Source organism: Pieris napi, chromosome 12 (genome assembly GCF_905475465.1).
Source record: "Pieris napi chromosome 12, ilPieNapi1.2, whole genome shotgun sequence".
Classification (NCBI taxonomy): Eukaryota; Metazoa; Arthropoda; class Insecta; order Lepidoptera; family Pieridae; genus Pieris; species Pieris napi.
The window spans coordinates 4,604,795-4,616,479 of record NC_062245.1 but is presented as its reverse complement, the minus strand read 5'-3'; the positions used below and the strand labels follow the sequence as shown (position 1 = coordinate 4,616,479).

Below are 11,685 nucleotides of genomic sequence, written 5' to 3'. Positions count from 1 at the left end.
GCGATTCTGTAACTCACTTTTCAAACACTTACAGCGGCGGTCGCGCGATAAGGAGGGAGCTTGTAGTTTATTGTTTATCAGAATGCCAAATCATAAAATGACTGATTTACGACTGATTTGAGCACGACCGCCGCTGTGAAAAGCGCTGTGAGAGTTCGAAAAGTGAGTTACAGAATCGCAAGGCTGTAGTGCTTCTATCCCTACAGTCATCAGCAGGCAAAGGCTGTTACATACACTTGTATGGTTGTACAGCCGACCGCGTTGAGCCCTGCTTAGGTTCGCCAGCTCTCGAGCGCTTAATATTTTATAATTACATTAAATGCTTAGTATGTAACGGATTTTGTATGTATTTTCTTTGTTAAAGCAACTTGCAATGTCACCCAGTTGTCAGGTCGTAACTTGCACGCATCTTCATACATATCGACGGACTTGTTATGAGTGAGGAAATAGTCACGGTGACAAAAGTAACCCTAGCTAGCATTAAATCAAAGTCCATACGTTTTTTATAGTTCGAGATAGTATTGATTTTGAACCTTACCCTCAGGGCCACTGTATTTAAAACGTTACGTAAAGTATCCGATCATTTTTTTTATATTTCTCGATTTAAAGTAGATGCAGTCTCTTTCTTATTTAACTATACCATCATTATATTGATATTGTTTGGCTTTGTAATAAAATTTGTATTTGTTGTAAAATAGTAAGCTGAGAAAAATTCGACGAAATAAATAAAATTAATAAATCATTATTAATCATTATTCTCAGTCCATATATCAATTGATTACACATGTCATCTAATTCCATAAATGGATAATTTTTAAGTATACATTTAAAGACGTAGTCATAGTTTATGAACAACAAATATGTACAACCTGTAACTATTACACCACTTACACCTTACATTACAACTTTCTTTGTTTGGGAGTCACGTTTGAATGTAAGGTGACTATGATTTATTACAAGCGGTTTTTTTAATTATTATTTTTATTTAGCTTGCCCAAAATCGGTGTTATACTAAATTTATTACTTCGATAGCGATTGCGATATTACACATAGTCTCCTTTTTGAAGTGAAAACTTCTTTAGCGGCGTTGTACACTTTTTTGGAATGGGTAAAAAATGTTAAACAAGCAAAATTATTAGGGAATAATTTTGCTGGTTAGGGAACCATTCCAAAATATCAAAATTGCACAACGTTAATATTCAAGTTTTCAATTCTGCCGGCACTCCCGGAGTGCAACCCGTAATTTTTTATAGAACAGGAGGCAAACGGGCAGGGAGCTCACCACTTAAACAGTGATACCACCGCCGATGAACACTCAACGCCAAAGGAGCGTGTGCGTTGCTTTTGAAAATTAGTACGCTGAATATTCTTCAAGAACTTGGGTATTCATATTGTGAATTACCACTTTTATTATTCACTTTCTTATTCTTTGACAACCGTTTGACTTTAGCTATGTCTGTGAGGTACGATTACTTTTGGCAGCTTTTATGATATTAGGATCCTTATCATATTTGCAAATAATATATGATTTACAGTAATTATTAAAAAAAAATTGACGCATAGTAGAGATATTTTAAATTCGCATCAGATAGCAGTCACAGTCAAACATATTTTTTTTAATGAATAAGATCGTATACTCGAGTTTGTGAGTTTAAACTATAAAGTTCCATATATATATAATTAGCCACTTACAAAAGCTATTTATAAAATAATATAGATAAAAAACTGTACTATATTGTGACCCTGTCAAGGCTATGTTAACCATAATCACAAACAATAAAGAAGAATAAAACCTAATTCGGTCGAAAAAACGAATATTTTTTTTTTATAAAAATATAAATTTACGTAATGTGGTGTCACCCTACAATAAACGGAATCGTGCGCGGGCGCACTGTGGGTGCATCAACAATGCGCTCATTTGTACGACCTCGTAATAACCTGAAAATATTAACACGTAGAGATTCGTAATAATGAAAGTAGCAAACGTTGCTCGAATTTTTTCAAAGTCATAGTTTGATATTTGAAAACTCGCGTTACAAGAACTCGCTTAAGTTACAAAATATGTTTTCCGAAAAAACTGTCAAACATTCTTATTATAAATTAAAATCTAAATATTTTATCTATTCTCCTATTGCTTTTATTATTATATGTAAATATCGACTTGCACTAATTTAACAAAAGTACTCTTTGTTCCTGGTGGAAATAATTTAAATCCAAACAATCCTGTGTAAGTGACCAATTAGAGAATTATTATTTAAAAAGGGTAAAAATAAACTCGTGCTTAATTCCAAGCGAAAAGAAAACAGTTTTCCTCGACTATGTTCGCGAAATATATCTCTTTGGATTATATTTGCGTTAAAACGCATTAAATTTAATTCATATCACACAAATATACAGTATTTATAATATTCTTTCCCTACATAGTATTATTAATGATAAAAAACTAAAACGAATTTAAAAGTTTTAGCTCCTGTCGCAGTGAACCTTTAATGCTAGTAGCATTTCCTCGCTGTATTGCGATACTTATTCGTTAAGCGAGAAAAGCACCAGCTCTGGGGTCAACGGTACTACCTAGCAGGCGCAAATTAAATCTTTAATTAAATAGGTTATTACTGCATTTTATTAGACAAATAAAAGTATAAATAGAATACAGGTTATTAGCGTGTTATACACTTACAAATAGGAACTTCTTTGAACTAAATTATTATTATAATTAGTGATTTTACACTATGGGGAACATTTTCATATTCATTTTGTTCGATTGTACGATGTACTGGTTTTTAATTTAAAAACCATTACAATTAACCACTGCACTGAAGACACTTAATTAAGTGATACGTGAAGCTTTTTAAGGAAGTCAGGTTTCACCGTTACGTACATCATTATAGAGATTTCCCTACGTTTAGACATTCAGCGTGTGCCCAGAGGCGATCCTCTAAACATCTTGAATCACATGCAACTTTAACCCTTTCTCTATACGAAATAGGGGATATTTTACTGTCAATAATACTCTTTGAATATGACAATGAGCTCTCTCCGAGTCATTGTTTGAAGTGTCAATAGATGACCACAGATGGAATTTAGCTTAGCGTGAAATTACGATAACTTTACATTCGTGTAAGACTTCTTATAACTTGTCTAAATAGCAATATTATTTACATCTCTTTACAGGTGCTAGATATTAAATTATAAGAAAATACCGATATATTTACCTACTTAAATTTTAAGCACTACCTTGAGGAAGACTATATATTTACTTCCGAATAAATGAAGGTAAGCCGGACATGTGACATAACAAAAAGGCCTCTCAATTATGCATCTATAGCTTTCCGTGTTAGAGAAATTTAAATTTTTCTGTCTATATGGTTCTTGTTCTTATTTGGGGAAATCTATGTATAATTGCGTGCATAAAAATGTGCTCAGCACGAGTTCGAACTCACGACCCCTGAGGTTGAAAGCCCACGCTTAATACTAAATAATTACTATGAAAACAGGCATACATTAAATATTCCTCCAATCACGAAATAATCACCTAACAACGACATCGACAAAATAAGTACGCTACAACCGTGCGACATAAAAATTTAACACCAGACAATCGGTCCAAATTCGATTTCCAAATAATCAATCTACATTCCATCAATAATATGACAATTTGTATTCTATACAAATAATTTAACAGTTTATAGTCATATCATTGAAGCGAAAGTACTTGGGCACATCTTGAATAGAAACAGCGAAATCATGCTTTTAAGTTTAACTTTTATTTTCACTATTGCTTAATATGAATTGCTTGATTTTTGTGATATCCGCAATTTTAGGATTAATAAGTGTATTTTGAGTAAAATCTTATTAACTTTGTGCGTTTCACAAAACGAATTGCGTAACGTAATTTATCAAACTATAGTTAAAACTATATAGTCTTCGTTGACGATGTTGTCGTCTTCATTTTATTAATTATGGAGTAATTTATTTATCTATGGTATAATACTTTTTATAGTTTGCTAGTTGTCAATTAAATCTGAACATGTAAATTATGAGACTATCGTGTCTGCTAAATTGTTTATCTTCTTTTAAAATAGTTTATCATTAATTACTTGAATAATTTTAAAAGTAAATTCTTAAGTCTTTAAACTTTTATTTAATCATTGTACTTGCGTCGGAGTTCCATCATTCCCCAAGGGATACCAAAGGAAGGCGCCAAGCACTTGACCCAGCAACCTATTAAGAAAAAAAATCGTGTCATAGACGCACTTAAAACTAACCAGTCCATTTGAAGACATTATACCATATGAGTGTGTTAATAATTTCGATATAAACCAAAGAGTTTTTAAAACCTCTCTATGTAGACATTGCATTAGTTCGACAACACCAAATTGAACCTTCAAGCAAAGTTGAGAGAAGTAGGAATCTCATTCATTTTGGAAGTCGGTTAAATAACATCCATTAACATTCGAAACCTACTTAAAATACTATTTTATATACCGTAAAATAATTAGCATGCTGATGTGAATATCCGGTCATTGAGTGATGGCGAATCAAACCGGAGACAGAATTGTTTCGCAACACTTTTTATTTAATTTAAGCCTATGTGTGAAATTATCATGAGTTTTTGTGTTCAGAAGCCCCGTATACGTAACCTTGATTGAAATCTTTTCCATCGCAAAATGTAGAAGAAGAAATAGTTTAATACTTTACACACGTGGTGGATCCAGTTCGTTCTATTTTTAAAATCACCATTATGACATAATAATCTAAAAATACAAGGCAGTTCCATTTCATCTTCATAATACTAATTTATTTATTTACTAGCTGATCCGGCAAACGTCGTTTTGCCATGTATATCATTTATAATAAAAAAATAGGGGTTGATCATAGAGGGGTGAAAATTAGGGGTTGTATGTATTTTTTAATGCTGTATCATAAAAAAATAGAAATTAAAAATTTTGAGTCTAAAAAATAAAAATAAAAATTTAGGGGTGGACTACCCTTAACATCTGGCGGGCTGATTTGTGAATCTAAACCATTCCCAGATCCCCTTGAAGACACACAAAAAATTTCATCAAAATTGGTCCAGTCGTTTAGGAGGAGTTCAGTCACATACACACGCACACAAGAAATATATATATTAAGATTAATTACGATTGAAATTTAATAAAAATCATATTAATATTATCAAGGATGGCAAACACTTGGGTTTATTTATTAGGTTATTACATAGCGTATTAATACTTTGAAAATATTTTTTACTAATATCTAATATTATAGATATTTAGTTAATGTTTTAAGTTTTAGGCGTAGTTTGTTACGCTCTAACATCCTCCAGCTTAAACTGTAGTGTCAATGGATAGACAAAACAATGTTTAATAACAGATTAATTAGACACATTTAGGTGTTTTAAGATTCTAGTTCTCAGGTGTGTACTGTTATTTAAAATTAATTACGGAGCAACTTTGCAGAACCCTAAAAAGAGAATCCATCATCATTTTAACGAACTTGTGTCGTAATTAAAATCTAATTACCGTAAATTCACTCTCGTTACTTTTGAGAAAAGCCTATTACGTAAGACTGCGTTTCATATTTTTATATCATAAAGTTTTATTTGAATTTTATCGAATATTTAGTGGAATGCCGGACACATTTTCCTTAAGAAAACTATGTTTAAAGTCCTATAACAACTCAATAAGGTTGGTATTTTAATAAGCTTCTGATCTGAAACAAGTCATTTTCACCTGAAATCAAACTGAAGGTTTACCGATACACCATGTGTGTAAACTAGGCCTCAAAAGTAGGATACAAGGTATTTTCAAAAGCTTTTGATATTTTCAATGTACAATAAACAAAACTAAATATAAGCTTGGACAATTAAAAATAATGAGACACGTGTACGACTGTCAAATAATGTTGAATAAAAAATATATTTTTTAGATAAAAAAGTGAAAGAACACCGATTTACTTTTATTAATGAGTACTGTTAATTATATTCCACTTATTAAACATGCAAGTAATTTGTAATGTTCATTACATTAAAGCAGTTTTCCCAAACTTTAATTTTTTTTTAAATTATAATTAACCTTTGATTACACCGACATTGTTTTATACAAGAGTTTCACACGTCCATTGTTAAAGAAAGAGTTTTTAATAATTACTAATTACTTTACACTATTTTTCACGTGTAAACGAAAGTAGAAATATACTAAAAGTAGATATTTCTATAAATATTTGATGGTGTATTGTTTACTCATGATGTACAAAGAATTATAGCATTTTTCTTCATAAAATATCTCTTTTCATTGTGAATCTATTCGAAGCAATTTATTTTATATAACATCAATTGTAAACCACAAAATTTATATTATTAATAGAAAATAATCATATTCGTAATAAAATTAGTAAATGTGAGCTTTTTTATACTTTTAATTATTACCTAAACAAAGAAGAGATTTACAATCCTATATATTTTTAATCATACAATTTCCTAATATTTTGATTTGTTACCAACCATTATGTGTTAAAAGATGTTGAAATAAAAAGAAATATCTATCTATTAAGTCTTTATAAAGAAACTCTTTTTCTAAAATAAAACTAATTAAGGACTTATCGTATATATATCTTATATTATTGTACATAAAACCTCGGTGGTATAGGTATACTATCTTGGATAAGTCTAACAAAACTCCGAATCCATAAAGATCTAACCGAAATGAATATATTATTTCCATCACCACCATTCCATTCATATTCAGGTTATCAATAGAAGAGATCAAACCAAATTACTAACTATAATTCAAGTACAAGGTAACCACACTCAATTGAATCTTAACCAAAAAAACTCGCCGCAAATAATTTCTATGCGTACCATAAAAAAGAAATCCCACCTTCACACATCATTAAAACTAACGCTCACATCTTAATACCTAGTTAACTTAAGCATAATTTCGTCACATGCCGTGACATATGAAGATAAAAGGAGGGGGAGTTGGAATAAAACTGTATGTGTTCCTTGAGTGTTTGACAATTGTTCGTACGCTGGTAAAATGAAAGCATTCGTCTTTCTATGCGTTGTGGCGGCGGCGGCCGCGATGCCGACAAAAGAAGATGGGGTCATGGAGAAGTTTGTCTCAACGCTGCGAGACTGTGTGGATACGGATACCATGCTGTGTTTAAAGGTGTGCAGTGAAGTGATGTGAAGTGTTTTAAAAACGTGCCAAATGGTCTTGAGGAACGCCTCGTTACTAAAATTAGGTCGTCCTCAAAAAGTTGGACCTGTCATTTTGGATATGGACTTTTTTCAAATCTATTTAACGATATTTTGCGTTATTGATAACCGGGATTAACATATTTTACGTTTGGCACGTTTTTATACTAATTATTTTTAAAAGTTTCTGCGGTAGGGTTTTTGTGGGAGTACATGGGATAGTTTAGAATAAAAACATCGCTAAAGTGTTGAAAACACAAATAGTTTTGACTCATTCAATCTTTAGAAAACATTACTTTAGAGATTATGGTCATAAAATTTTCATATTCATTAGATAAAAGGAATAACAGTTTGGAGTTTGGCCCACTAGCAGACTTCGTATGCTGCTGTTAAAGTACTTTAAACATTTGTTCGTGTCAATAAACTTCACTTTATCTTCTTTTTTATTATGAATATGTTAGGTACAAAAAACTCAATAGGTTTGGTTGTTAACAAAACTTATATGTTGATTTAAAAGAGCTGTAACAACTTCCACTGTGTTGAAGATTCTTGCGTTCCTAATAAATAACTAAATAGAAAAACAAATTAAATAATGTTAATTATATTTTGATCTACAATATCGATATTTTTTTCAGGAAAAAGCGATGAAATTCACGGAAAACTTGGCTGTGGCCAAGGAGCTGAATCTGGTAGATGGTGTCAACTTCGCCAGGACCGGTTCACCAAGGTCAGCCAGGAGCTACGATCCTTTACCCGATGAACCCAAAGCCAGGGAACTTCAGATGGAAGAGAGGATTATGGACAACGTTGTGGACTTCCTGGACAGCCACGTCCTACAGCTGAGAATGCCTAAAGCTTTCACAGAAGATAACTCGATTGAAGAAGAAGGTAAGTTCTTTGGTTAATTTTAACTCAATACAGAAAATGTTAAGATTCAGCGAACCGAACTCACTTTAAATTTTAATTTGATTGATTTATGGATTTAAATCTAACGCAAATTATTATTCGTATGCTTATAAAATATTCATTTTACTACTTAAGAGAATAGTTTTATAACATTAGGTAAAACTTTTTGTAAGATAAGTAAACCGGATTTGGAATCCGGCCAATAAGTGCACTCGGCTCGATGCAACATAGTTACAAATGTTCTAAAAGAAACCCTAAATATTTATTATGCCCATATATATTGAGAATTCTCATACAAATAACTAAAATTAAACATATTCAAAGTATAAATTATAGATATTTCATGTCTGGTACTGGTTATGAGTTGTAACCGTTAGGTTCTTTGTCAAAATAATCATTCGTCATGCTATGTTCGATAGTTTGACCTTACATTTCTATGCTAAGCTTCACACGTTTCTGTTTCGAATAAGCAATATGTGTGTTATATTGTCGATACAAGCTTAGGTACTTTGTATTCCAAATATTATAGACCGATGTAGTGGTTAAAATATTCCACCGTATATATTAAAGTTTTAAAACACGGGGCTTGAACTCTTCAACGTGAAACAACGGTCGTGTCAGGAGAGCGTAAACGGCCTGTCTCAATAGAGGTTAGGCATCGGCAAATCTTTGCATACAAGTTGATTATTGAGGTTATTCTACAAATTTTAAAACGTTGCGTTGATGTGATGACTTAATGAAACCAGTTACATTTTTTTTATTCACCAGGTCGTGGCAAGAAGAAGAAGAAGTTGAAGAAGCTCCTCCCCATCCTTGCTCTCATCAAACTGAAGTTAACTGCTCTGATCCCTCTCTTCTTGGGTATCATTGCTTTCGCTGTATTCAAGGCTTACCTCCTCGGAAAGGTTGCATTCATCGCTGCTGCCTTCGGAGCCCTGAAAAAACTTCTTGATTCAAAGAACAGCAAGAGCAGTGGCTGGTCAGAACCACCTCATGAAGAGCATGGCTGGGAAAGCGGTGGTGGTGGCGGCGGTTGGGGAAGGTCCCAGGACGCCCAAAACATGGCGTATGGAGGCCACATTAAACAAGCATAAGGCCGAAATAAATCGCACCTCAAGATGTCAAGTGTCAATTTGACAGCTGACATCGTCAAGTTTCTTCGTACAAGTCGTTAAACGAATTACTGTAATGTACAGGTATCCGAAAAACTTATCTCAGAGGTGCGCTTAATTCGGCAATTAATTTATTATTTAATCAAAGAGGTTATTTATTATCGACCACCGTGTATTGTGATTGTATGTTTGTGTGAATGCCACAGTATCGATGTTTTTGAATATCATTATGGTTATTGCTTTAATTTAAATCTGTATTATTTTGTCTTCATGTATATTTATCATATTTTGTGTAGTTTATAACTATCAACTTCCTTGTTTTTTCTTTATATCATTTTTATACATACATATAGCATTATATCTTAGTATATATATGTTTTTCGTAGTTTATGTAAGTTTATTTTTACTAAGCATACAATAATATTTACCAAATATTTTAAGTTACCCAAAGAAATATTGTTCATACTCATTTATTTTATATTTTCATGTATTTATTTTTATAAATCGCAGTATGGTTGAGTGTAACGAGTCATATTTAATATTTATGATTACGTTAAGTTAAATTATTATTTTGCGATGGATCCTCGTGAAATTAAATGTCTACAAATTATTACATTTTTTTATTTATAACCTAACCCATATTTTATTTCAACTCAGCAAAAAGTACATTTTGTATTGATTGAAATCAGCATTTAAGAGAATTTGTTTATATATGTATATTAGTGAAGGTTAGGTTTAGGTTTAGAAACAAATACTAATACCAAATATTTCAATTACAAGATAACCATAAATAATACAACCATAGGGTTTATCTCAAGAAGCTCACGACTACAACAATAGCCTTCAGAAAAACTTGTGGGAACATTGTTAAGAGAAAGTTAGAGATGAAATTGGGATCTTGAGAAAGGTCAAAGTTATTGTATATAATGAAATAATAACATGCATTCAGTATTATTCCACCAAACGTTCAACACAATAATTGTATATACATTTTAATTTAATTATAACGTAGAATCATTAGACTGAATAGATTTTATCTAAAACTTTCATAGTTTTCACTTTATATTTACGCAACACTTAATTTTATAAAACATTTTTTATATATAAGTAAATAGGACACCATACGTATATACTTTCGCTGTTATGTAAATTCACGTATGATATAAGCGGATGTTAAAAACTTTCATTTTAAGTAAATGATTTTTTTGTTACGCAATTTTGAAAGCATTTCGGCTCTGGTTATATCCTGTATTGATGAATGTGTTTTGCACGTTTCGTAAATATATCTTTATATTTATAAACACTAAGTAATATTTAATGAAAATTAAGAAGGTATGTTAAAAAGTTAATCACATTCATTGTATTGTAAAAAGTAAGATAATTTCATGGAAACTCATAGGAAAACGCGTCCTACGCGGGATGCGTTATTAGGAATAAACATGGCTGACCTAATACGCTGTGTGTGGTCAATGGTATTTAGCGGGTTCCAGTGTAGATATATTCTATAGAAGCAGATAGGTATATCTTAATAGCAGTGTCGAAGGTTCGATCCCCGGCTATGCACGTATGAACTTTATATGTGCGCAATTAACACTCGCTCGAACGCTGATCACATACTTCGCTACTACAAAAAATAAATGGTCGCAAAACAGATATAGAAATCAGAAATCCAGACGTAAAGGTTGTAGTGCCACTGAATTTTTAATATTCCATAGAACTTGTATATAATAGATGATATTATACATAAGACAATGTTGAGTGTGTAATGATAAGGCAATCTGCCAAAACTTTTCTAATAACATTAATAATTATAATAATACTATATTTCAAGAATAGTACAATTTTCCCTTAATGGCTCTCTAACATTTTGACTTTCCTTTTTTTTCTAAAATATTTTAAAACATAAACAATTATTCACACGCTATTATCCGGGCGTCTAACCCGCCCAACACTTTCGCTAGAAATTGTTTTTCAAATGAAGTTAAACATTTGTAACCGACTTTAGTTTAATAAAATAAATAATTTTCTGAATGAATTTAATAATATGTATTAAATACTTCAATAATAAGAAAACTGCTAATCATTATAATTAATGATCAGTGAGCTCTCACTGAGAAGTGAAAATTGTGTGTGAAAATAGCTAGTGACTTTGACCACACAAATAAAATCTCGTGATTTTCGTAAATTCCCAATAAAGCCTCTATTTTGTTAATTTCTACTATTTCATAGAGTCTTAAGAACTAACGTAAGTTTAACCAAACTAATCGGTTTCATTAATCGGTTATATCACGATTAAGACGTGTACACTTTGCACTTCATTGTACTACTTTTAACTTTCTCTTAGCGCAGGTTGCCTAGAAGAGATCACTTATAAGGCCGCCCGTTGCACTCAGCCTCTAGATTGTAGAAGTGTGAATATATCAAAAAGGTTAAAATAACAGATTCCTATTAAATGGTACATTAAACAGT

General features: G+C 31.6%; 1 protein-coding gene across 1 annotated transcript; it reads left to right on the top strand.

Moving 5' to 3' along the window:
* Positions 1–6,999: 6,999 nt before the first annotated feature.
* On the top strand, positions 7,000–9,826 carry LOC125054916. The gene is made up of 3 exons (XM_047657070.1): positions 7,000–7,169; positions 7,834–8,086; positions 8,873–9,826. The coding sequence occupies exons 1-3, from the start codon at positions 7,038–7,040 to the stop codon at positions 9,196–9,198; spliced, it is 711 nt and encodes a 236-aa protein (XP_047513026.1). The 5' UTR covers positions 7,000–7,037; the 3' UTR covers positions 9,199–9,826.
* Positions 9,827–11,685: the final 1,859 nt, after the last annotated feature.

What these genes read in the sequence shown, in the direction of transcription:
- LOC125054916 (XM_047657070.1), top strand. Translation starts at nt 7,038, where the DNA reads ATGAAAGCATTCGTCTTTCTATGCGTTGTGGCGGCGGCGGCCGCGATG. An exon ending in ATACCATGCTGTGTTTAAAG is followed by an intron (nt 7,170 to 7,833) that starts GTGTGCAGTGAA and finishes TATTTTTTTCAG; the next exon opens with GAAAAAGCGATGAAATTCAC. An exon ending in TAACTCGATTGAAGAAGAAG is followed by an intron (nt 8,087 to 8,872) that starts GTAAGTTCTTTG and finishes TTTATTCACCAG; the next exon opens with GTCGTGGCAAGAAGAAGAAG.